Source organism: Pan paniscus, chromosome 9, assembly GCF_029289425.2.
Source record: "Pan paniscus chromosome 9, NHGRI_mPanPan1-v2.0_pri, whole genome shotgun sequence".
Taxonomy (NCBI): Eukaryota; Metazoa; Chordata; class Mammalia; order Primates; family Hominidae; genus Pan; species Pan paniscus.
Window position 1 is genome coordinate 30411335 of NC_073258.2, and position 27571 is coordinate 30438905.

Genomic DNA, 27571 nt, shown 5'->3' on the forward strand with positions numbered 1-27571 from the left:
TGTTTTTATGCCTATGTATAAAATGAATGAATGGTAAAATGTTTAGCATTGTGCTTGTCATAAAATAAGCTTCCATAAATGTAACATACATAGTCGTTATTATTACTCTTCATTCCTGATGCCCATTCAGCCTGTCGTTTCTACTTAACTGGGTGCTTTATGCTAGTGGAAGCCTTCAGGTCATCACTATTTTCTCACACCCTACCAGCGGTCTAATATTGTGAGAAGTAAAATTTTTTTTTGTCCTTAAAAAATTATTTTTATCTGTATTCCTAGGTATTTTATTCTCTTTGTAGTGACTGTGAATGGGAGTTCATTCATGATTTGGCTCTCTGCTTGTCTGTTGTTGGTGTAAAGGAATGCTTGTGATTTTTGCACATTGATTTTGTATCCTGATACTTTGCTGAAATTGCTTATCAGCTTGAGTTTTGGTGCTGGGATGATGGGGTTTTCTAAATATAAAGTCATGTCATCTTCAAACAGAGACAAATTGATTTCTTCTCTTCCTGCTTGAATCCCCTTTGTTTCTTTCTCTTGCCTGATTGCCCTGCAGAACTTCCAATACTATGTTGAATAGGAGTGGTGAGAGGGCATCCTTATCTTGTTGTCTTGTACTGGTTTTCAAAGGGAACACTTCCAGCTTTTGCCCATTCAATATGATGTTGGCTGTGGGTTTGTCATAAATAGCTGTTATTATTTTGAGATATATTCCATCAATACAGTTTATTGAGAGTTTTTAACATGAAGCGATGTTGAATTTTATCAAAGGCCTTTTCTGCATCTATTGAGATAATCATGTGGTTTTTGTCACTGATTCTGTTTATGTGATGGATTATGTTGAACCAGCCTTACATCCCAGGGATGAAGCCAACTTGATCATGGTGGAGAAGTTTTTTGGTGTGCTGCTGGATTTGGTTTGCCAGTATTTTATTGAGGATTTTAGCATCGATGTTCATCAGGGATATTGGCCTGAAGTTTTCTTTTCTCTGCCCTGTTTTGATATCAGGATGATGCTGGCTTCATAAAATGAGTTAGGGAGGAGTCCCAACTTTTCAATTGTTTATAATAGTTTCAGAAGGAATGGTACCAGCTCCTCTTTATAGCTCTGGTAGAGTTTGACTGTGAACCCATCTGGTCCTGGGCTTCTTTTGGTTGGTAGGCTATTAATTACTGCCTCAATTTCAGAGGCAGTTGGTCTGTTCAGGGACTCGACTTCTTCCTGGTTTAGTCTTGGGAGGGTGTGTGTGTGTGTGTGTGTGTGTGTCCAGGAATTTATCCATTTCTTCTACATTTTCTAGTTTATTTGTGTAGAGGTGTTTATAGTATTTTCTGATGGTAGTTTGTATTTCTGGGGGATCACTATATGAGATCAGAGACCATATCTACTTTGGCCCACTGTTGTATTTCTAGTTTTTAGAACAATGCTGTGGATATATTAGGACTGTCATCATTGTTTGAGAATAAAATTTGACAAAGATGGAACAAGGCAAAAAAGGGAGAGAAGACTTGAGACATCTTGGCATGTTTGACAATTTCACATATTCTATATGGCTAGAAAATATGTTGTAAAATTCATTTTTGAGAGTAGTGGGAGATAATGTTGAAAAGAAATGCAAAGGCCAGAATATGAAGAATATTACCCATTATGCCTAGAAGTTTAGACTCTATCCTGTAGCTTTGGAGAGCCATTGAGGGGGTTTAAATGCAGATGTGACATGCTAAAGTTTTATGTAAGATAGTATAGCCTGTTAACAGTGTAGTAAGAAAAATCAGAAGTGAGATTAGAGGAATTGGTATCAATTGTGGGCCTATTTCAATAGTAAAGCATGGGAATATGGGGGCCTAAATTAAAGTGGGGGTGGAAATATTCAAGACATGGTAAAATCAACAGGATTTGGTAACCAGTTGGGTTTGGAGTATATGGGAGAGTGAGAAGATAGGATGAACTCTGAGTTCTGCTTAGCATTCAAAGATCAATTGAATTGTACCCTCCTCCGGTTTAGTCCATCTTGCCACTGACTGGAATAAATGTCTGGTTTTTGACTCCTTATGGAATGCTATGTATATCTTTCTTACATTGCTGATTTTTTTTTTTTAAACTAGGCTTATAGCTGTTTGTTTGCATGTCTAAAGTCCCTCACAAGACTGGAAAGCCTATAATGTAATATCTACGTGTTATCATCTCTTCTATACTGAATGCTCAATAAATATACAGATGATTAATTAATGACTAACATTTTAAATTACCTCCTGAAAAAAAAATCCATATAGTTCAGCATGTGCTTGGCACATTTCAGTACTCCAAAATGAAACTAGTTGCAAATAGGTGAAGTTTAACTAAAATTTTTTCAAAAGCACTTCAATTCTAAAAATTCAAATTAGCAATTGCCAGAAAAGATTCATAGGATGAAGTTTTAAAGTGAAGTCAGGCCATATTGTTTCCAAACTAAGATGGGAACTTACTATTAAAAATATTCTGCAGATTGAAAATGACTAAGCAACATTAGGAAAATGAAATTTTAAGATCTGCCCTCATACTGTTTATGGCTAAAAATGTTTTCATGTTCATTTTCGACAGTGTTGTTACAGTGTGAAAATTTCAATGATTAGAATGATTGGATTAAAAAAAAATTATCTAGTCTCTGCAAGATGATCTTGGGCAAATGCCTTGATTTCTGTCAGTCTCCAACTCCAGAGAGGAGTCTGAGATGAGTCTTAAAGGATATCAAATTTGAAAGGTATGAAAGTATAGAGCTATGTATTCTTTAGAAAGGTGGAACAGTATGTACAATAAAGGAATTAAATGTGCATTATTTCCATGGGTCCTGATTGCTCTAACCACCTATGAGTCTATGATTTTAAAAATCATTTTTAAATTTCAAAATCAAATTGGAATCTATAACCAGTCAGTAAGTCAGTCTTCATCAGTAACTGGTACAGATAATAGGTGGACATTTATACTAAATCATATACAAAATAATTATCTTTCTTGGAGACTTAATTAGCAGGTTTGAATTAAAAGACTTAAAAATTAGGTTGGTAGAACACTGGTTGTTTTTAACTGTATTGGAGGAATCCTTGTATAGGAAGAATGTTTCCATATGTATCTATCTTCATATTAAGAAAGAGAAAACTTTTTGAAGAAACAATTGTTTTTATTTCAATGTGATTATGTAATTTCAGTGGGGAAGTTTACAACATGATGTGGAAAGGACATAGGATCTACATTTTACTATTAGCTTTGCCCCAACTAGCGACCAGGTAACCTCTCCAGGCCTTGGTTTCCTCATAAGTAAAAGGAGGGATTGGAATAGTCTGTTATGTCCCTTTGACCTGTGAAATGTGGTGTCTGTGTCTGTCCATATTTGAAGAACATTGGGGATAAAATGACATTTAGTTGTATTTGATTAAAAATAACTAGCCTAAAATAAGAAAAGCTTGTTTTCTCATTTCAAATGTAAAGGAGAGTGATCAGCAAATAAAAACATGGTGCAAAAGAGTTAATAACAGATCATTATTTGTGTTCTAGGAGAGATCTATTCATTAATGAATCAATTGGCAATATTAGGAATACATTGATGTGAAATGACTCTAAAAAGTTGGACATCTTGAGCTGAATTATAACTACCTTATATGGTCCTGTGGTAATGAGTCTTATATTTTGAAGAATGTTTCTAGACTCAAATGCACAAATGAAAATTGCTACCTTTAACATAGTTACCTTGGGAGGCTGAGCTCCTTTATTCATATCACATTACTTAGCACCTACTGTTTTGCACTGATGCTGCCACATTAAGTTGGAGGTAAAGTTGGGGGATTGTAGAAATCAAGAATCATTTTCCTCAAATGCTGGTTTGTATATTTTCTACTTTAATTCACTTTCATTTTGATTCTGAACCCCAATCATGTCTTACATTTTTTGTTCTTTCTATCACTCTTGCCTTTTCTTCCTCTTTCTCTCTTCAGAAAGAGCAGAGAATTTAGTGTTGGCGAGACCTAGTTTAGAGTTCACTTCCCCTAACTTACTAGTAATAGGATCTTAATCAAGTCACATTTTCTCTCTGCACCTGAGTTTTCCTTTTTTTTTTTTTTTTTTTTGTAAAAAGGGATATAATGCCAGTTGTCTAATTCCCTCACGGAGCATTTGTTAGACCAAGTAGGAAAACATCGATGCTTGGTAAACCATAAAGCAATAAGCAGATACAGACTTCATGACTTAATAAGACACAGAGAGGTATGTGAAAGAACCCAGGTTTTAAGCCCAGATTCATCTCTATTCAATTCCTGCATTTGCCACTTACTAGTTTAGTGCAATGTTAGTTTCTAAAATGTGTATATAACATCTAATGACATCTCCTTCATGATTGTAATGATGATATAAGGTAATCTTTATAAATCTCTGTGAGACAAACAGAGGTACTTTTTATTCCCATTTATTCTTAGATGAAACAATTGAGGCTTAAAGAATTCAAGTGATTTCTTAATTATACAGGTTGTCAGTGAAATAACCAGAATAAACTTAGTATTAAAATGTGAGTTTTGTTTATAGATAAATTATATCAGGTAATTTCAAAGAAGTTCCATGTGTCTTTGGAGCACAAAATATACATTTAAAATGTATGTATAGATGAGATCCATAGAAGGGTTACTTTGAAACATTCAGATTTATTTGTTCCTGTGCATTTCTTTGTTAACCACAAAAATTGACCAGTTGCTATATTTATTTATTTATTTTTATGTAATTTTTATTTTATTATACTTTAAGTTTTAGGGTACATGTGCACAATGTGCAGGTTAATTACATATGTATACATGTGCCATGCTGGTGTGCTGCACCCATTAACTCGTCATTTAGTATTAGGCATATCTCCTAATGCTATCCCTCCCCCCTCCCCCCACCCCACAACAGTCCCCAGAGTGTGATGTTCCCCTTCCTGTGTCTATGTGTTCTCCTTGTTCAATTCCCACCTATGGGTGAGACTATGCAGTGTTTGTTTTTTTGTTCTTGCGATAGTTTACTGAGAATGATAATTTCCAATTTCATCCATGTCCCTACAAAGGACATGAACTCATCTCTTTTTATGGCTGCATAGTATTCCATGGTGTATATGTGCCACATTTTCTTAATCCAGTCTATCATTGATGGACATTTGGGTTGGTTCCAGGTCTTTGCTATTGTGAATAGTGCCTCAATAAACATACATGTGCATGTGTCTTTATAGCAGCATGATTTATAGTCCTTTGGGTATATACCCAGTAATGGGATTGCTGGGTCAAATGGTATTTCTAGTTCTAGATCCCTGAGGAATCGCCACACTGACTTCCACAATGGTTGAACTAGTTTACAGTCCCACCAACAGTGTAAAAGTGTTCCTATTTCTCCACATCCTCTCCAGCACCTGTTGTTTCCTGACTTTTTAATGATTGCCATTCTAACTGGTGTGAGATGGTATCTCATTATGGTTTTGATTTGCATTTCTCTGATGGCCAGTGATGGTGAGCATTTTTTCATGTGTTTTTTGGCTGCATAAATGTCTTCTTTTGAGAAGTGTCTGCTCATGTCCTTCGCCCACTTTTTGATGGGGTTGTTTGTTTTTTTCTTGTAAATTTGTTTGAGTTCATTGTAGATTCTGGATATTAGCCCTTTGTCAGATGAGTAGATTGCAAAAATTTTCTCCCATTCTGTAGGTTGCCTGCTCACTCTGATGGTAGTTTCTTTTGCTGTGCAGAAGCTCTTTAGTTTAATTAGATCGCATTTGTCAATTTTGGCTTTTGTTGCCATTGCTTTTGGTGTTTTAGACATGAAATCCTTGCCCATGCCTATGTCCTAAGTGGTAATGCCTAGGTTTTCTTCTAGGGTTTTTATGGTTTTAGGTCTAACATTTAAGTCTTTAATCCGTCTTGAATTAATTTTTGTATAAGATGTAAGGAAGGGATCCAGTTTCAGCTTTCTACATGTGGGTAGCCAGTTTTCCCAGCACCATTTATTAAATAGGGAATCCTTTCCCCTTTGCTTGTTTTCCTCAGGTTTGTCAAAGATCAGATAGTTGTAGATATGTGGCGTTATTTCTGAGGGCTCTGTTCTGTTCCATTGATCTATATCTCTGTTTTGCTACCAGTACCATGCTGTTTTGGTTACTGTATCCTTGTAGTATAGTTTGAAGTCAGGTAGCGTGATGCCTCCAGCTTTGTTCTTTTGGCTTAGGAATGACTTGGCGATGTGGGCTCTTTTTTGGTTCCATATGCACTTTAAAGTAGTTTTTTCCAATTCTGTGAAGAAAGTCATTGGTAGCTTGATGGGGATGGCATTGAATCTATAAATTACCTTGGATAGTGTGGCCATTTTCACGATATTGATTCTTCCTACCCATGAGCATGGAATGTTCTTCCGTTTGTTTGTATCCTCTTTTATTTCATTGAGCAGTGGTTTGTAGTTCCCCTTGAAGAGGTCCTTCACGTCCCTTTTAAGTTGGATTCCTAGGTATTTTATTCTGTTTGAAGCAATTGTGAATGGGAGTTCACTCATGATTTGTCTCTCTGTTTGTCTGTTATTGGTTTATAAGAATGCTTGTGATTTTTGTATATTGATTTTGTATCCTGAGACTTTGCTGAAGTTGCTTATCAGCTTAAGGAGATTTTGGGCTGAGACAATGGGGTTTTCTAGATATACAATCATGTCATCTGCAAACAGGGACAATTTGACTTCTTCTTTTCCTAATTGAATACCCTTTATTTCCTTCTCTTGCCTAATTGCCCTGGCCAGAACTTCCCACACTACATTGAGTAGGAGTGGTGAGAGAGGGCATCCGTGTCTTGTGCCAGTTTTCAAAGGGAATGCTTCCAGTTTTTGCACATTCAGTATGATATTGGCTGTGGGGTTGTCATAGATAGCTCTTATTATTTTGAGATACGTCCCATCAATACCTAATTTATTGAGAGTTTTTAGCATGAAGGGCTGTTGAATTTTGTCAAAGGCCTTTTCTGCATCTATTGAGATAATCATGTGGTTTTTGTCTTTGGTTCTGTGTATATGCTGGATTACATTTATTGATTTGCATATGTTGAACCAGCCTTGCATCCCAGGGATGAAGCCCACTTGATCATGGTGGATAAGCTTTTTGATGTGCTGCTGGACTCGGTTTGCCAGTATTTTGTTGAGGATTTTTGCATCAGCGTTCATCAAGGATATTGGTCTAAAATTCTCTTTTTTTGTTGTGTCTCTGCCCGGCTTTGGTATCAGGATGATGCTGGCCTCATAAAATGAGTTAGGGAGGATTCCCTCTTTTTGTATTGATTGGAATAGTTTCAGAAGGAATGGTACCAATTCCTTCTTGTACCTCTGGTAGAATTCGGCTATGAATCCATCTGGTCCTGGACTCTTTTTGGTTGGTAAGCTATTGACTGTTGCCACAGTTTCAGATCCTGTTATTGGTCTATTCAGAGATTCAACTTCTTCCTGGTTTAGTCTTGGGAGGGTGTATATGTCAAGGAATTTATCCATTTCTTCTAGGTTTTCTAGTTTATTTGCGTAGAGGTGTTTGTAATATTCTCTGATGGTAGTTTGTATTTCTGTGGGATCTGTGGTGATATCCCCTTTATCATTTTTTATTGCATCTATTTGATTCTTCTCTCATTTCTTCTTTATTAGTCTTGCTAGCAGTCTATCAATTTTGTTGATCATTTCAAAAAACCAGCTGCTGGATTCATTAATTTTTGGAAGGGTTTTTTGTGTCTCTATTTCCTTCAGTTCTGCTCTGATTTTAGTTATTTCTTGCCTTCTGCTAACTTTTGAATGTGTTTGCTCTTGCTTTTCTTGTTCTTTTAATTGTGATGTTAGGGTGTCAGTTTTTGATCTTTCCTGCTTTCTCTTGTGGGCATTTAGTGCTATAAATTTCCCTCTACACACTGCTTTGAATGTGTCCCAGAGATTCTGGTATGTTGTGTCTTTGTTCTCGTTGGTTTCAAAGAACATCTTTATTTCTGCCTTCATTTCGTTATGTACCCCATAGTCATTCAGAGGCAGGTTGTTCAGTTTCCATGTAGTTGAGTGGTTTTGAGTGAGTTTCTTAATCCTGAGTTCTAGTTTGATTGCACTGTGGTCCGAGAGACAGTGTGTTATAATTTCTGTTCTTTTACATTTGCTGAAGAGAGCTTTACTTCCAAGTATGTGGTCAATTTTGGAATAGGTGTGGTGTGGTGCTGAAAAAAATGTATATTCTGTTGATTTGGGGTGGAGAGTTCTGTAGATGTCTATTAGGTCCGCTTGGTGCAGAGCTGAGTTCAATTCCTGAGTATCCTTGTTAACTTTTTGTCTCATTGATCTGTCTAGTGTTGACAGTGGGGTGTTAAAGTCTCTTATTATTATTCAGTTGCTTTTTTTATTTGCAACTCCTACAGATTTTAAACTGTGGTCTTATGTTAGTGACCTAGAAGAAGGGGTAAACGAATTGGCTCCCTTTTCAATTGTGGTGCTGGTTGGCTCATGAGGCCTAGATGTCACTATTACATGTGATGAACAATGAATATTAGAATTGTAAAAATGAGAGTTGATGGCTCCAGTCACGTATTAACTCAGGACATATGATGGGTTTCCCTTCTAGTTTCATAAATTCTGTTCGTCTGCCACTTTTTGCTTTCTGTGTTACACTTGACTGGTAGTAATAGATTTTTTTTTCCCCTGTGGAAACTTTCTTGATTGTCAGTACATCTACAAGGGCATAATCATGATACATTAAAAATAATCATGTAAATTATAATCACTCACATTTTTCAGAATATTGCTAATGATGATGATTTTTCTTTAAGTATTGATTGGGACTTTCTTGTCTCAGAATAAGGGTAATCGTATCTAAATTGTTTTATTTAATCTACTTTTAGTTTAAATCTATAGTTACAGCAAGTCTAGGTATTGATCCCATGACAAGGAAGTAGTTTATGGTTTTGCCTTGGAAAAAATTCTTTGGTTAAATCATGTTGAACTTCTTAAAATTTTCAAATTGATGTAATGCATAGTGGAAGATTTTTTCAAATTCATAGATGTGTAAAATAAGTGACTGGCAAAGGAAATTATTTGATCTTGAGATCTAAGTGTTTCTAAAAATAAAAAGATATTGTTTAAAATGGTGAAAAATATATTTAGCCATGCCTTTTATGGTGATAGTGATAGAAGTACAAAGTTAAGTCACACTACAACATTTGTGTTAAAAAGCATTGCTTGTACATTTTCACCACATTTACATCGTTTTATATTTTGTGTCCATCCTCCAGTTTTGATCAGACGATTTCCTCCATGTCATTCTTTCAGTAGCAGGCTAACTTTTATGAGGACTTGATCAGCGGATGGGACTTAGCATGGTAGATACGAGCCAAAAAATCAAACCATAATTGCATGCCCAATTTCTGACCACTGTCCCTGAAATAAGTGGAAACATTCAGAGCAGGGAAATATATTCAAATCCATGACAGGAATTTCCCTTGTTATGTACTATGCACATGAACTTTAGGAAAATTGTATGTTTAGATATTTTTAAATCTAGCCAGTAGACTTATGTTATTTGTCATTGTAGTCAATATTATTAGAGTAATTGTTTTATTTTCATAACACCAATGAAGTTTACTGAAAGGTCCCATTAAACTAAGAGCATAACTTTGAGGGAATATGTGGAGAATGTCTTGACTTGCAAACTAGTTACAATCAACTAACTTGTACACACATATGTTTCTTATGATCCAGGTCTGGTTGCTTGCTCAACTGTGACGTGACTATTCTCTTTAGAGTGTGGCCAAATAAAATAGCCAAGAAATAGATTCAGATTCAATTAACCATACTGTATATCTGGAATGAGCCAAGCATTGAGTGATTTGTACTTAAGTACATCCTATCATGTTGTCCTGGCAAAATTATTACTGGCAAATGTTTCACTCTTAAAAATGTTTTGATTTACACGAGAAATGATATGTTACCTTAACAATTAGGCAGGTGGTGATGGTATCTTCTTTTCTTCTTCATTTTTTTTTTAACCGCTGAAGACACTGGAATTTTGCGACTTTAAGTAACTATCCCAAAGACATAGATACTTTGTGTCAAACCTAGAGTTTACCCTAGGTATTTTGACTTGAAAAGCATTTTTTTTTTCTTCTCAGTTAATATTTGTTATTTTATTATTACAGATACAATCTGTAAGTTTGTCAGTTTTCCAGATTTTATCTGATTTGTCCTGTGCCTATTTATTATTAGGGATGTTTATTCTCTCTCTCTGTCTTTCTGTTCTTGAGTATCATTTTCATAGAAAGCTTTAAGAGAAATTGAGATAAAATGAGCCACACTAATTGTAAGCCATCTCTAAATGAGAAATTATTGAAAATGTTATTACCAGCTGGATGCTGGGAAGTGTTAAAGAGCTGGGGGCACAACAGTGTGACCAGTTTGACCTTATAGAGAGAAATATAAATTTGTCTTGAATTAGCCAGTCTGTGTTAGAGGTTATTTTACTGATAGTCTGATCAGTTCTTTTAGACTTATCACTCATAATTGAGCCAGATCTCACATGTAACAAATTCAACTATAGGCACAACGATTGTAATTATTTTCCTATTTACTGTCAAGTCTGAAAATCATTGTTTGCTTCTAGAAATTGAGATAGTTGTCAAGAATAAGTTTTGTTTATGCTAAGTTGTAATTTTCTTTTTCTGTGTTTGCTAGATTTTTCTAGATATGACATTTGGTTCGGGAGGGCACACAAAAGCCATTCTGCAGAAGGAGTCAGATATTGTTCTCTATGCCTTGGACAGAGACCCAACAGCTTATGCATTAGCTGAACATCTTTCAGAGTTGTATCCGTAAGTAATACCCTTGCATATTTATTTGATTTTGGTTCTTAGTTTTACAGAGCTTGGTTTACCACCTTGGAATTTGTTCTGCTTTGCATGGGCTATATTTTACTCCAGTAAATATTTTCTTCTTTTTTCCCCAAAAAGAATTAATGTAAGTGATGTTTTTAGTACCACTTAAAGTAATGCTGTTTTCCAGTTATCGTTTCTGAATCCATAAAAAGAAATACAAAATGTCTTCCACCTACAAGATTGAAAGTGTTTTGGAATCCATCCACAAAAAATGAGTTTTGACAATAACTCATAGTCAAAAAATAATTTTTAAACATTTTTATGAGTTTATTTCTAAGAATTTAGCAGAGTAAATAAGTATGTGAGAATTCTGTAGAACTCATGAGGACATATACATCAACATAATATACTTGTTTCCTTTGAATTTTCTGAAATTCACAAGTAAATCTAGAGTGATCCTTCCTTCTATCAGAAAAAGTGATGTATAACTAAAGAACTTTTTAAAAATATAAAATATTATATGAATGAGTGGTAAAACCATCTGCCTTTAAAGAAACATTTTGAATTAGGGAGTAGAGTTTACATGGTATGTTGTTTAAAGCCATCATTTTAAAAGAGAAAAATATCTTGGAGCTAAGATGGCTCTCTCCAAATACATAAAGGGCTGTTTTCAGGAATGGGAAATTGTTTTATTCTGTCATTCATCAGACACTGGAGTCAAGAAAATAGATGGGAACTTGAGAGGTAATTTTGACTTGATGTGAACTGTAGTTCACATCAAAAGTTGAAGTTTTGACTTGATGTGGACTAGAGTTTTTACTAGTTGTAGCTATTCAACAACAAAATGGTCTCTTTGGTGAAGTTCGAAAAGTATGACCATGGAAAAGTTTAATCAGACACTAAGAATAGAAAGTTTAATTCGTCATCTAGAATAGTATTTACAGCCTCTTTCTGGTCCCAAACTCTTTGCAAATCTAATGAATGTGATTAACTCTTCCCATAAAACTATAAATAAATACACATAAGCTTTTGTTTACAAGATCATAGGATTTATGGAGTCCCTGAAACCTACCATTTGACTGCAGATTATTTCATTTCTTCCAAGAATAATATGAAGACGTGATTTAATGACATGGTACTAATTTTTAATATTTTAAATCTATCTGTCTTCTGCAGTGTAACTTAGATGCGCCTTCTTTAAGAAGATGTTTTATTAGAGCATTCATGTTTGCGAAACGTTGTATGAGTTCACTTGGTTATGATGTGAACATTCATGAAGTATAGGCCTCTTTTATACAGCAGTTCCTTTGTACCTGAGGAGAAGTGGATACCAAAATCCATGGATGCTCAATTCCCTTATATAAAATGGTTCAGTATGTGCATATAACCTACACACATCCTCCCATATAGTTTAAATCATCTCTAAGTTACTTACCTAATACAAAGTAAATGCTGTTTAAACAGTTGTTATACTTTATTGTTTAGGGAATAGTGACAAGAAAAAAAAGTTTTGTACATGTTCAATACAGATGCACATGTCTTCTTTTATGATCTGCAGTTAGTTGAATCAATTGATGTGGAATCCACAGATAAGGAGGGCCAGTCATACTTTACTGTCATAGAAAAACTGAATTCTTGTAAGATATTGTTGTTTCTTAAGGCAATGATTCCCAATCCAGTGATTTCAATGGCTCTTATTCCTTTAAACACCCCACTTTCTCAAATGTAGCTTAAAGTTTACAAATTTTACCATGTGTAATTTTTTTTAACCTAACAGGAACTATCAGGCTATATATTCTTTTCAGTTTATAGATGTGGAAACTATTAGCCAGATAGATGAAGTGATTTGCTAAAAGGCATAAGTGACTTTATGGGGACAGACCTGCGACATGTATTCCAATCCCTAGCCTCATTTTATTAAATATTACTGCCTTGGCTCAAATCTTGAGACTTTTTTTACTTCATTGACAAAATGATTTCTTTGTCAAACATAATAAATTAGATAAGAACAAGGAAACAAATCAGAGTAAGCCAAGAAGAAGGAATTAGTACAGATAAAAGCTAGAATCAAGGAAAGTATAAACAAAAAAAGAAGAAAAAAAATTAAGGATAAAGAGATCACAAGAGATCAGTCTTTGAAAATAGCAAAATCACTTTTGAACCTGATTTCTAGAGACAAAAAGTGTGATTAAGATTAAGAGGGAAGACCAACCATAGACACAAGATAAGTTCATCATAAGATAATAAAACTGCAATTCTCTGGTAACTTGCAAAACCTAGATGAAATGAATGATATCCTAATAAAATATAAATTATTAAAACTTGATTAATAGTTACAAAATTTGAATGTCATTACCGTAATAGAAATTAGAAGGTAACTGACCCTGACCAAATGGATTTGCAGTTATCTAATTCTTAAAAAAAAAAAAAAAAAATAGGAAAAAGCAATGCCTTTTTTTCTTTTTTTTTTTTTTTTTGAGACGGAGTCTAGCTCTTTCACCCAGGCCAGACTGCAGTGGCGCTATCTCAGCTCACTGCAAGGTCTGCCTCCCGGGTTCACACTATTCTCCTGCCTCAGCCTCCCGCGTAGGTGGGACTACAGGCGCTTGTCACCGCGCCTGGCTAATTTTTTGTATTTTTAGTAGAGACGGGGTTTCACCGTGTTAGCCAAGATGGTCTCGATCTCCTGACCTCATGATCCGCCCACCTCGGCCTCCCAACGTGCTGGGATTACAGGCGTGAGCCACCACGCCCGGCCAAAGCAATACCTTTTACACTAATCCTGACCATGGTAAATTTGGAAAGTTATTTCAGTTAACATTATGAATTTAGCACGATTTTAATACCCATCTTTTTTTTATTGGAGACAAGTTTTCACTCTGTTGCCCAGGCTGGGGTGCAGTGATGCCATCATAGCTTACTGCAGCCTCTGTTTCCTGGGCTCAAGTGACCCTTCTGCCTCAGCCTCTCAAGTAGCTGGGACTACAGGTATGCAGCTGTCTAATTTTTTATTTTTAGTAGAGATGAGGTCTCTCTATGTTGCCCAGGCTGGTCTTGAACTCCTGAGCTCAAGTGATCATCCCACCTCAGCCTCCCAAAGGACTGGGATTATAGGCATGAGCCACCATGCCTGGCCTAATACCAAATCTTGATAGAGATAGTATAAAAAGGAAAAAGGTCTAAGTTTGCTGAAGTATAGAAATACAAAAATTGAAAAGGAAATACTAGTATATCTAATTCACCTGTTATTTAATTAAAACAGTAATACCCATGGCCTAATGAAGTTTATTTCATGAAGATGAGATGTTCCATGTCAGGTAGTTAATCAATGATAGGTTGATAAGCATGACAATAATCAGCTAGCTATTCTTATTTAAATTTCTGTTAAATATAAGGAAACTACTTAAATGTAAAATATTCTCAATCAAGGACAAGCAGTAATTATTTTCCTAAAATGTGAAGTACTATAACTATTTAAGATAAAATTAGGATGTAAATAGGATTTAACTTCTAAAAATAGTATTTCTCAATATTTTTTGAAGGTCTGACAAAGGCTAAAGCAAGGTTAGAATATTCTTCTTACAATGATCTACCGAATAGTTAAAAACCCCAAATACTTATAAAATTAGTAAGATGATAAGATGTTTGGCTAAAAATTTAAAACTCTATTCAGAATAGAAGAACTCTAGGGACAACAAGGAAGTAAGCCCTTTCCTTTCCAGCATAAGGGTCACAGCTGATACCCCTATAACAAAGAGAGGTTGACAAGAGAAAAGAATAACAAATTTATTTGACATAGTTTTACATGGCATAGGAGCCTTCAGAAAGAAGATGCAAAGATATAGAGAGAACTATCCATTTTTTATGCTTAAATTCAATAAAGTATGGAGAGCATGTAGAACTATGATTGGACAAAAAGGATATATGGTCTAATGCTAACTGACTGAGTTGGGGGAACTCAGTAAGGCCTCTCTATGCAACATTCCTTTTTGCTGGGTGTGAAGGTAGGACCCCTGTGAATGAGGGTCTTAATTTCTTTATGGCCATTTATTCTATTACACAGAAAGAAGTGGGGGAAGTTAGATTAATATTTTAGGCTTTGAAGCTGGCTTTGGAGAAAAAAGGTTCTGGTTTCTATAGGGGAGGTTAGAGTAATATTTTAGGCTTTAAAGCTGGCTTTGGAGGAAAGGGGTTCTGGTTTCTATGACCCACGTTGGAGAAGAGGGAATCTAGTGTGGCTCGCCTCTGAGGAGAATGAGAGACAGCAGGGAAAGAGGTGGTCAGAAGGTAACTTTGCTTCTAAGTCTGCTTCTTAGGCCTTCACTTGGGGCTATTGTTTTCTGAGCCCCAACAGTACCTAGAAAGGGAAATGGGAAAAAATATTCTATTCACAACAGCTCCTAAAATTGTATAAAATATTTAGTAATAAATTTAACAAAGAGCACACTTCCAAGTTAAAGAAAACTATAATGTTTTTGAAGGGCATACAAGAAGATTTGAACAAAAGGGAAGACATATTTCTTTTGAGGTAGAGAGAATTAATATTATAAAAAGAGGATGGAACGAAGAGGATCATACCTGCAACCTCACCACTTTGTGAGGCCAAAGCAGGAGGATCTCTTGAGCTCAGGAGTTAAGAGACCAGTCCTGGCAACATAGTGAGACACCATTTCTTACAGAGAAATGGTGGTGTGCACCTGTAGTCCCAGGTACTCAGGAGGCTGTGGTGGTACTCAGGAGGTTGAGAATGCAGTGGGCTGTAGTCACGACATTGCGCTCCAACCTTGGTGACAGAGCAAGATCCTGTCTCAAGATGGGTGGATGGATGGATGCATGCATGGAAGGATAGACAGATCAGAAAGAATACAAATAAAAAGAGTTAATGCTCCCTAAATTAATATATACATGTATTGTACATGTAAATTACTTTGTTTTTTAAATTTGGATGATGTGATCCTTAGTTTGTATGGGGCAAAAAGTGACAAGATGTTTTTTGAATTAAAAAGTAAGAGGAAACCTGCCTTACTAGATATAAGATTACACTATAAAATCACTGTAATGAATCAATACAATATTGATACAAGAATAGGCAAGTGGATTAATGGAGGAAATAATCCAAAAATTGATCTGCTAAATAAAGGCATTTAATTGAAGATTAAAATATTTTAATTCATTGAGAAAATGGTGGATAATTTAAAAATGATGCTGTTACAATGCCTGTCAGACTTGAAGAAAGTAAAATAGACCCATTTTATAATTTGGATTCAAGAATAACTTCTAGATGGTGTGAAAAAATGGTGAAAATTTGAATATACAAGTTCTATGAGAAAATTGGAGAGACTATATACACAATCTAGTAGTGAGAAACTTCTTTTTTTTATTATACTTTTAAGTTTTAGGGTACATGTGCACAACATGCAGGTTTATTACATATGTATACATGTGCCATGTTGCTGTGCTGCACCCATTAGCTCATCATTTACATTAGGTATATCTCCAAATGCTATCCCGCCCCCCTCCCCCCACCCCACAACAGGCCCCAGTGTATGCTATTCCCCTTCCTGTGTCCAGGTGTTCTCATTGTTCAACTCCAACCTATGAGTGAGAACATGCGGTGTTTGGTTTTCTGTCCTTGTGATAGTTTGCTGAGAATGATGGTTTCCAGCTTCATCCATGTCCCTACAAAGGACATGAACTCATCTTTTTTTATGGCTGCATAGTATTCCATGGTGTATATGTGCCACATTTTCTTAATCCAGTTTATCATTGATGGACATTTGGGTTGGTTCCAAGTCTTTGCTGTTGTGAATAGTGCCACAATAAACATACGTATGCATGTGTCTTTATAGCAGCATGATTTATAATCCTTAGGGTATATACCCAGTAATGGGATTGCTGGGTCAAATGGTATTTCTAGTTCTAGATCCCCGAGGAATTGCCACACCGACTTCCACAATGGTTGAACTAGTTTACAGTCCCACCAACAGTGTAAAAGTGTTCCTATTTCTCCACATCCTCTCCAGCACCTGTTGTTTCCTGACTTTTTAATGATTGCCATTCTAACTGGTGTGAGGTGGTATCTCATTGTGGTTTTGATTTGCATTTCTCTGATGGCCAGTGATGATGAGCATTTTTACATGTGTCTTTTGGCTGCATAAATGTCTTCTTTTGAGAAGTGTCTGTTCGTATCCTTTGCCCACTTGTTGAAGGGGTTGTTTTTTTCTTGTAAATTTGTTTGAGTTCATTGTAGATTCTGGATATTAGCCCTTTGTCAGATGAGTAGGTTGCAAAAATTTTCTCCCATTCTGTAGGTTGCCTGTTCACTCTGATGGTAGTTTCTTTTGCTGTGCAGAAGCTCTTTAGTTTAATTAGATCCCATTTGTCAATTTTGGCTTTTGTTGCCATTGCTTTTGGTGTTTTAGACATGAAATCCTTACCCATGCCTGTGTCCTGAATGGTATTGCCTAGGTTTTCTTCTAGGGTTTTTATGGTTTTAGGTCTACCATTTAAGTCTTTAATCCATTTGGAATTAATTTTTGTATGAGGTGTAAGGAAGGGATCCAGTTTCAGCTTTCTACATGTGGCTAGCCAGTTTTCCCAGCACCATTTATTAAATAGGGAATCCTTTCTCCATTTCTTGTTTTTGTCAGGTTTGTCCAAGATCAGACAGTTGTAGATATGCGGCATTATTTCTGAGGGCTCTGTTCGGTTCCTTTGGTCTATATCTCTGTTTTGGTACCAGTACCATGCTGTTTTGGTTACTGTAGCCTTGTAGTGTAGTTTGAAGTCAGGTAGCTTGATGCTACCAGCTTTGTTCCTCTGGCTTAGCGTGACTTGGCAATGTGGGCTCTTTTTTGGTTCCATATGAACTTTAAAGTAGTTTTTTCCAATTCCGTGAAGAAAGTCATTGGTAGCTTGATGGGGATGGCATTGAATCTATAAATTACCTTGGATAGTGTGGCCATTTTCACGATATTGATTCTTCCTACCCATGAGCATGGAATGTTCTTCCATATGTTTGTATCCTCTTTTATTTCCTTGAGCTGTGGTTTGTGGTTGTCCTGGAAGAAGTGCTTCACATCCCTTGTAAGTTGGATTCCTAGGTGTGTTATTCTCTTTGAAGCAATTGTGAATGGGAGTTCACTCATGATTTGGCTCTGTGTTTGTCTGTTGTTGGTGTATAAGAATGCTTGTGATTTTTGTACATTGATTTTGTATCCTGAGACTTTGCTGAAGTTGCTTATCAGCTTAAGGAGATTTTGGGCTGAGACGATGGGGTTTTCTTGATATACAATCATGTCATCTTCAAACAGGAACAATTTGACTTCCTCTTTTCCTAAGTGAATACCCTTTATTTCCTTCTCCTGCCTGATTGCCCTGGCCAGAACTTCCAACACTATGTTGAATAGGAGTGGTGAGAGAGGGCATCCCTGTCTTGTGCCAGTTTTCAAAGGGAATGCTTCCAGTTTTTGCCCATTCAGTATGATATTGGCTGTGGGGTTGTCATAGATAGCTCTTATTATTTTGAGATACGTCCCATCAATACCTAATTTATTGAGAGTTTTTAGCATGAAGGGCTGTTGAATTTTGCCAAAGTCCTTTTCTGCATGTATTGAGATAATCATGTGGTTTTTGTCGTTGGTTCTGTTTATATGCTGGATTACATTTATTGATTTGCATATATTGAACCAGCCTTGCATCCCAGGGATGAAGCCCACTTGATCATGATGGATAAGCTCTTTGATGTGTCGCTGGATTTGGTTTGCCAGTATGTTATTGAGGATTTTTGCATCGATGTTCATCAAGGATATTGGTCTAAAATTCTCTTTTTTTGTTGTGTCTCTGCCCGGCTTTGGTATCAGGATGACGCTGGCCTCATAAAATGAGTTAGGGAGGATTCCCTCTTTTTCTATTGATTGGAATAGTTTTCGAAGGAATGGTACCAGCTTCTCCTTGTACCTCTGGTAGAATTAGGCTGTGAGTCTGTCTGGTCCTGGACTTTTTTTGGTTGGTAAGCTATTAATTATTGCCTCAATTTCAGCTCCTGTTATTGGTCTATTCAGAGATTCAACTTCTTCCTGGTTTAGTCTTGGGAGGCTGTATGTGATGAGGAATTTATCCATTTCTTCTAGATTTTCTAGTTTAGTTGTGTAGAGGTGTTTGTAGTATTCTGTGATGGTAGTTTTTATTTCTGTGGGATCGGTGGTGATATCCCCGTTATCATTTTTTATTGCATCTATTTGATTCTTCTCTCTTTTCTTCTTTATTAGTCTTGCTAGCAGTCTATCAATTTTGTTGACCTTTTCACAAAAGCAGCTCCTTGATTTATTGATTTTTTTGAAGGTTTTTTTATGTCTCTAACTCCTTCAGTTCTGCTCTGATGTTAGTTATTTCTTGCCTTCTGCTAGCTTTTGAATGTGTTTGCTCTTGCTTCTCTAGTTCTTTTAATTGTGATGTTAGGGTGTGAATTTCAGATCTTTCCTGCTTTCTCTTGTGGGCATTTAGTGCTATAAATTTCCCTCTACACACTGCTTGAAATGTGTCCCATAGATTCTGGTATGTTGTTTCTTTGTTCTCGTTGGTTTCAAAGAACATCTTTATTTCTGCCTTCATTTCGTTATGTACGCAGTAGTCATTCAGGAGCAGGTTGTTCAGCTTCCATGTAGTTGAGTGGTTTGAGTGAGTTTCTTAATCCTGATTTCTAGGTTGATTGCACTATGGTCTGAGAGACAGTTTGTTATAATTTCTTTTCTTTAACATTTGCTGAGGAGTGCTTTATTTCCAACTATGTGGTCAGTTTTGGAATAAGTGTGTTGTGGTGCTGAGAAGAATGTATATTCTGTTGATTTGGGGTGGAGAGTTCTGTAGATGTCTATTAGGTCCGCTTTGTGCAGAGCTGAGTTCAATTCCTGTATATCTTTGTTAACTTTCTGTCTTGTTGATCTGTCTAATGTTGACAGTGGGGTGTTAAAGTCTGCCATTATTATTGTGTGGGAATCTAAGTCTCTTTGTAGGTCTCTGAGGACTTGCTTTATGAATCTGGGTGCTCCTGTATTGGGTGCATATATATTTAGGATAGTTAGCTCCTCTTGTTGAATTGATCCCTTTACCATTATGTAATGGGCTTCTTTGTCTCTTTTGATCTTTGTTGGTTTAAAGTGTGTTTTATCAGAGACTTGGATTGCAACCCCTGCCTTTTTTTGTTTTCCATTTGCTTGGTAGATCTTCCTCCATTCCTTTATTTTGAGCCTATGTGTGTCTCTGCACATGAGATGGGTTTCCTGAATACAGCACACTGATGGGTCTTGACTCTTTATCCAATTTGCCAGTCTGTGTCTTTTAATTGGAGCATTTAGCCCATTGACATTTAAGGTTAATATTGTTATGTGTGAATTTGATCCCGTCATTATGATGTTAGTTGGTTATTTTGCCCGTTAGTTGATGAAGTTTCTTCCTAGCCTCGATGGTCTTTACAATTTGGCATGTTTTTGCAGTGGCTGGTACCGGTTGTTCGTTTCCATGTTTAGTGCTTCCTTCAGGAGCTCTTGTAGGGCAGGGCTGGTGGTGACAGAATCTCTCAGTATTTGCTTGTCTATAAAGTATTTTATTTCTCCTTCACTTACGAAGCTTAATTTGGCTGGATATGAAATTCTGGATTGAAAATTGTTTTCTTTAAGAATGTTGAATATTGGCCCCCACTCTCTTCTGGCTTGTAAAGTTTCTGCGGAGAGATCAACTTTTAGTCTGATGGGCGTCCCTTTGTGGGTAACCTGACCTTTCTCTCTGGCTGCCCTTAACATTTTTTCCTTCCTTTCAACTTTGGTGAATCTGACAGTTATGTGTCTTGGAGTTGCTATTCTCGTGGAGTATCTTTGTGGCGTTCTCTGTGTTTCCTGCATTTGAATATTGGCCTACCTTGGTAGATTGAGGAAGTTCTCCTGGATAATATCCTGCAGAGTGTTTTCCAACTTGGTTCCATTCTCCCCGTCACTTTCAGGTACACCAATGAGATGTAGATTTGGTCTTTTCACATAGTCCCATAGTTCTTGGAGGCTTTGTTCATTTCTTTTTATTCTTTTTTCTCTAAATTTCTCTTCTCGCTTCATTTCATTCATTTGATCTTCCATCACTGATACCCCTTGATCGAGTTGATCGAATCGGCTACTGAAGCTTGTGCATTCGTTACGCAGTTCTCGTGCCATGGTTTTCAGCTCCATCAGGTTCTTTAAGGACTTGTCTGCATTGGTTATTCTTGTTAACCATTCATCTAATCTTTTTTCAAGGTTTTTAACTTCTTTGCCATGGGTTTGTACTTCCTCCTTTAGCTCGGAGAAGTTTGATCATCTGAAGCCTTCTCTCAACTTGTCAAAGTTATTCTCCGTTTTCCGTTGGTGGTGAGGAGCTGCGTTCCCTTGGAGGAGGAGAGGCACTCTTATTTTTAGAATTTTCAGTTTTTCTGCTCTGTTTTTTCCCCATCTTTATGGTTTTATCTACCTTTCGTCTTTGATGATGGTGATGTACAGATGGGGTTTTGGTGTGGATGTCCTTTCTGTTTGTTAGTTTTCCTTCTAACAGTCAGGACCCTCAGCTGCACATCTGCTGGAGTTTGCTGGAGGTCCACTCCAGACCCTGTTTGCCTGGGTATCAGCAGAGGTGGCTGTAGAACAGCAAATATTGGTGAACAGCAAATGTTGCTGCCTGATCGTTCCTCTGGAAGTTTTGTCTCAGAGGGGTACCTGGCCGTGTGAGGTGTTAGTCTGCCTCTACTGGGGGGTGCCTTCCAGTTAGGCTACTCAGGGGTCAGGGACCCACTTGAGGAGGCAGTCTGTTCTCAGATATCAAGCTGCGTGCTGGGAGAACCACTACTGTCTTCCAAGCTGTCAGACAGGGATATTTAAGTCTGCAGAGGTTTCTGCTGCCTTTTGTTTAGCTATGCCCTGCCCCCAGAGGTGGAGCCTACAGAGGCAGGCAGGCCTCCTTGAGCTGCGGTGGGCTGCACCCAGTTCGAGCTTCCCAGCTGCTTTGTTTACCTGTTGAAGCCTCAGCAATGGCGGGCGCCCCTCCCCCAGCCTCGCTGCTGCCTTGCAGTTTGATCTCAGACTGCTGTGCTAGCAATGAGTGAGGCTCCGTGGGCATAGGACCATCCTAGCCATGCCCAGGATATAATCTCCTGGTGTGCCGTTTGCTAAGACCGTCGGAAAAGCGCAGTATTAGGGTGGGAGTAACCTGATTTTCCAGGTGCCGTCTGTCACCTTTTCATTGGCTAGGAAAGGGAATTCCCTGACCCCTTGCGCTTCTGGGGTGAGGCGATGCCTCGCCCTGCTTTGGCTCACGCTTGGTGTGCTTCACCCACTGTCCTGCACCCACTGTCCTACAATCCCCAGTGAGATGAACCTGGTACCTCAGTTGGAAGTGCAGAAATCATCCATCTTCTGCTTTGCTCATGCTGGGTGCTGTAGACTGGAACTGTTCCTATTCGGCCATCTTGGAACCACCCTCTGAGAAACTTCTTTAGACTAGAAATCATAAATCTATAAAATAAATATGATTATGTAATTTTAGAAAACCTATGGCAAGACTAGTTTGGTAATTTCTAACAGCAAATTTGAAAAATAAATGTTAGTAATATAGAAGATAGGAAAAAGATTGATATCTACTATATAGGATAAGTTCTTACAAAACTAGAGAGAAGACAACAAAGCATACAGAAGGGTGATTCATAGAAGATTAAACTGTGAAAAGATGCTCCAATTCAGTAGCAATAATGAGGGCAATCAAAATAATAATGGTATAATACTGAAAAACATAATTTTGCTAGTGAGGATGTGCAGAAAAGGATACTTTCATCTATTTTGGGTGGACATCTTTTAATATAAAACACATAATCTGCTTAGAATCTTTTCCATCTAAGTAAAAGAATATCTAAGGAAACATGTTTTTACATTTCCTACAAACTTTATATATACATCGCTTGTGTGTATATAATCATGGAAAACTTGAAAAAGACAGGATTAACAATGGAGGGAGGTTCAGGGAAAGATAAAACAATGACTAAGAAAAACCCAGAGATTTTATGATTACATCTCTGCATATTTATGCAAAATAGAAAATTCAGAGTTATACTTATATATAATTTATTAATATCCACATATGTAGTAATAAAATGAAGTATGCATGAGAAAGAAAAACACAAATTTGTGTTTGGGAGTATTTGTGGGAATAATGGATCGATCAATGGATAGTTGGTTGAAAGGATGCATAGATAGATTACATATCTTCTTAAAAATATTTATGTAATTGCAACCTGTAGTAGGGCACAGAATGAAACACTTTGTCATTTTAGAGTAAACACCTTTTGAAGAAACATAGTAATTTTTTTCTTTTATTTATTTTGCTGTTATTCTAAAAGAGGAGTTAAGTTTCTCTTAAAAAATCCCATGTCCTTTACTCTGTCAAAACTAAGTCAGAAATAGAAACTAACATTTTTACAGAAAACTGAGCAATTCATGGGAAGGCTGAGTTTTAGGCTAACCCATTTTAGCTCTTTCAGAAAAGATGACATGTCAGATCACCTGTTGTTTGAAGACTGAAACTTTTTGCTGTTGCCTCTGAAGACTGTATAAGAGGAAACACATTTAACTTGCAGCAGTGAGGTGTTGGTTGACTTTTTAACGTAGTGGAAGATGGATATTGGAAGACAATTTTAAAAATCAAAGTTTTTTATCTTCTGAATTTTGGAATAATACATACTATGTATACTAAGTTTAGAGAATATAGGTATGTATAAAGAAAATAAAAATCATTCCATCATTTTACTATAATTTTAAGTTGTTTCTAAAAATATAATAAACTGTTATTTTCAACATTTTATAAAAGAAGATATGCATACTGGGGTAAATTTATAATATGAAAGTATAAACTCACCCATAATTTTACCACTTTAGGTAATCGGGGTTAGTGATTTTACATTTTTCATTTCATCTTTCTAATTGTCAGTATTTCATTATGTATACTCTTTCCTGTTTGAATTTTTTTTTTGGACACTTTCACTTTTTGTACTTCTAAAATGTTAGAATATCATGGCAAAGTTTAAAATCCATTTTGGTTAATTGTATTAAATGCATAACTGCATTTTAAAGAATTGACATCTTTATTCTGTATCCCAATCCAGAAGCCTGATATATCTTTCCACTTATTCTGGTATTTTGTGTTTCTTAGTGAAATTTTTTCTTAATTAAAATTAAAAAATGCAGGCAAGTACTGAGAAAAAAATTAAAATAATTCATAGAACTAACACCAACGTAAACAGGTTGGAATATTTCCTTCTATTTACTTTGGTTATCTATGCATATATGTTCATATATGATACATGGATGTATATTTTCCTAAGTGGATTCTACTTATATGTTATCAGCACATTCCTCTTTCATTAGATTATTTTAAAACACACGATTTTATTGGTTGTAGGGCATTTTTATCGTATAATTATAACAATTTATTAGAACCCTAATTCTTATATACTCTTATCTATATTCATATTGTTGATGATTTAATAAATAGCGAATATCTGATGCATTTTGCATAAACAAATCTGAGTGTGTTTTCTATAAAAGGGTAATTATATCCAGATACATTGGTGTTATCTTTTTCTGTATTTTTAATTTTTGTGTTTTATTGAACTTTTATAATTTCTTATGTCCATTATATATATTTGATTTTGCCTCTTCACTATTTGATTTTGCGTCTTCACTAGTGATTTAGTGACACTAGTCACTTTTTTTTTTAATTTATTCATCACTGACTTTAGTATTTTTTAAGATAAAAAGTATTTAAACACTTTTTTAAGTATGTTTTTAAAATAATATTTATTGATTAACCACCATCATGTAAGGTGATAAAGTAATACTCCTTTATTTGTATTTTTTCTTCTGCTACCCTACTTCTTGGCTCTTTAAATACTATCTTGGGATTTAGATATTAATGTCTACTCTTATGATAACTATTAGCATTTACAGTTTTGGCTGTATTATCTAAAATAATACTTTATAGTTTGGCCATTTTAATTTATTTCAATGGGCCTACTAGCCTTTTTATAATACTTTCAATTCCATTTTGCGTTCCTTATGTGGGTTCATGTCTCAGTCAATTGATTACATCTTTAAGTAGTTTATCTTTAAGATAAATATGCAGAAAGGATACATCTGAGGTTTTGTTTAGCTGAGAAAACAGTGTTTCTCATGCCTTCTTACATTTGCAATAACTTGATAGAGTATAGAATTTGGGGAATTTTATAGATATCACTCATTTTCTTCTGGTTGTAGTATTGTGGAGAAGTCTGAGGTCAACCCAGTTTTTTTTTTTCTTTTTTATTTCTGTTTCTTGGAAATCTATTTCTCACTTGTTCTTTTCACCCCCTGGCTGGATGCTTATTCGATACAGTTCTTTGAAACGTTTGATATTTATAAATTGTACTAAAAAATATTACTGATTGGTCACTTTTAGTTAATTTTCTGTATACTCCATGAACAATTTTTGTCCTGTGGATCAGGTCTTTCATCTACAAAGATGACTTTTTGTTTTAGTAACCTCTCTACCCTTATTTCTATTTTCTACCCTATGAGCCCTCATTATTTGTTGGTTAGATGTATATTATCTGTCCTGCATGTCTTTGATTTAATCTGTTAGTGTTTTCAGCTATTTTCACTTTACTGCAGTATTCTGCAAAATCTCTTTGAGATTATTCTCTGTGTTAAGGATTTTATTTTCTACAGTGTTGTTTATGGTTTTTACTGTCAATACTGTTCAAGTTTTAATTCAGCTAATTAGAAGTTATCTTTTCTTATATAATATTTTCTTATTTAATTTGTTGACTTTCTCTTTTCTGCCAAATCCTTTTTATTTCTTCTTCTCTTACCATTTCATTTGTATATTTTATTTGTGAACAGAGTATATACATCAAGCAATAGGTTCCTTCTGGTGCTCTCTTGTGTCTCTGAGGCAATGGGTGTGAGTGGAACATTCTTAACCTTTTTCCTAACTCACTCCACTGCCTTGAATCAGGGTTCAGATTTACATTTGGTAAGAAGGGGTAGGTTTTCTGTATTCTGCCATATCCTTGGGGACTATTTTTAGTGATTTATACAATTTGAACTTCCATTGTTTTGTTTTCAGAAAAGATTAAACAAATAAATTATATTACTGTGGAGCAAAAAGAGGGAAGCCAGCTAACATAGTAATATAACTAGAGAGTTACAAAAATATTTTTTCATATGATATAATATATTCTGAACTACCCACATGATCTAAGTTGTATAGTCTTATTTTCTAGCACTTGAAGTTTATCATTTTCCTTCTCTTTATTTTAAGCTGCCATTTTTAATTTTTGGCCAAATTTACACAGGAAGCCAGAGCAATGGCAAGTCTCGAACTCATAGCGTCAGGTTTGCTGCTTGTATTCCTTCTACACCACTACAGTATTATTCAAGAAGCAATTTAGCCACATTGTTGAACAGAGTCAAGACTGAAACCCAAGCATTTTGACCCTAAGGCCAGTGTAAAAATCTTATAAAAGAATACATGCTCTTAAACAGCCCTATCTACCTAAAATTTAGACTTTTAGGATTAGATATGAGACACAGTTGTTATTAATCTTACTAACCATGGGAGGTCAATTCTGCCATACACTGTCAAAGTGAAAGAATTGTCACAAATATAAACAAGCATGAAAAAAGACAACTTGGAAAAATTAACTAAACCATTTTGAACTATTGATGATGATCTGTTACCTGTTCATTGTTTTTGGTAACAAAAACATTACGAAAATAGGATATTGTATTTTGCCCCATTTAATATTATTAAATATAACCTTCGCTCAGGAGATGTTAGCCTTGTAAGCTGAAGCTGTTTGTTTGAGGAGGTAAAACTTGACTCTAGTCTACCAAACATAGTTCCGAGGCTTGAGGAATATATGTTTATTCCATAAACATGTATTATACCAACTACTTTTCAGGCAATCTACTAGTTTTGACGGTTCCAGAGGGATTAAGACCTATAGTCTGTGACTTCATAGAGTTTACAATGTAAGCAGAAATTAGACAGAAAACAGATAATTTTACAACTAATTATTTAATTAAAATTGTGATCATGGCTATGAATGAGTAGCGTATGATCTCAGGAATATGATATCAGGATCTAATCTAGTTTAGAACATCTAGGAAGACTTCCAGAGTATTTGAATTCAATTTAGAACATGAAAGATCAATGATTGTTAGCTGGGTGAAGGAGGAAGGGCTATTCTGGCAAGAGAGAGAATTGAAGTGTTGAAAAGAGAATATTCGAAGATCTTTGGCAGAAATGAGAATGGCATATTGAAAGAACTGTAATGTGAATGGATGATAGAAAGGGAGAGGAATGACCAGAGTGGTAAGTTAGGGCTAGGCTATACAGGAACTTGTTAGGGATTTTGGACTTCATCTTAAGAACAAAGGGAAAGCACCAAAGTTTTTGAAACAGGGAACTGACATGATCATATTTGCACTTTTAAAAGAATAGTCTTCTTGTTTCTGTGAAGAATGGGTAGGAGGAGGGCAAAATTGGAAAGGATTCAGTGAGATCAATTAGAAGGCTAGGAATTGCTGCTGTATCTGAAAGCTGAGGATAGTTGGGCCTAGATTTTTGTTTCCTGATCATTCTATTAGAAATTGTACTTTGCTTTAATGATCTCTGGCTT

General features: G+C 35.8%; 1 protein-coding gene across 4 annotated transcripts in view; it reads left to right on the top strand.

The window, feature by feature from the left end:
* The window catches only part of METTL15 (methyltransferase 15, mitochondrial 12S rRNA N4-cytidine), a 222197-nt gene that overhangs the window by 88847 nt on the left and 105779 nt on the right, over nt 1-27571 (top strand). For all 4 annotated transcript variants that reach the window (XM_003830430.5, XM_063608142.1, XM_055094252.2 and 1 more), the window contains exon 4: nt 10703-10839. In XM_003830430.5, coding sequence (XP_003830478.3) covers nt 10703-10839 — 137 coding nt within the window. The remainder of the gene's footprint in view (nt 1-10702; nt 10840-27571) is intronic.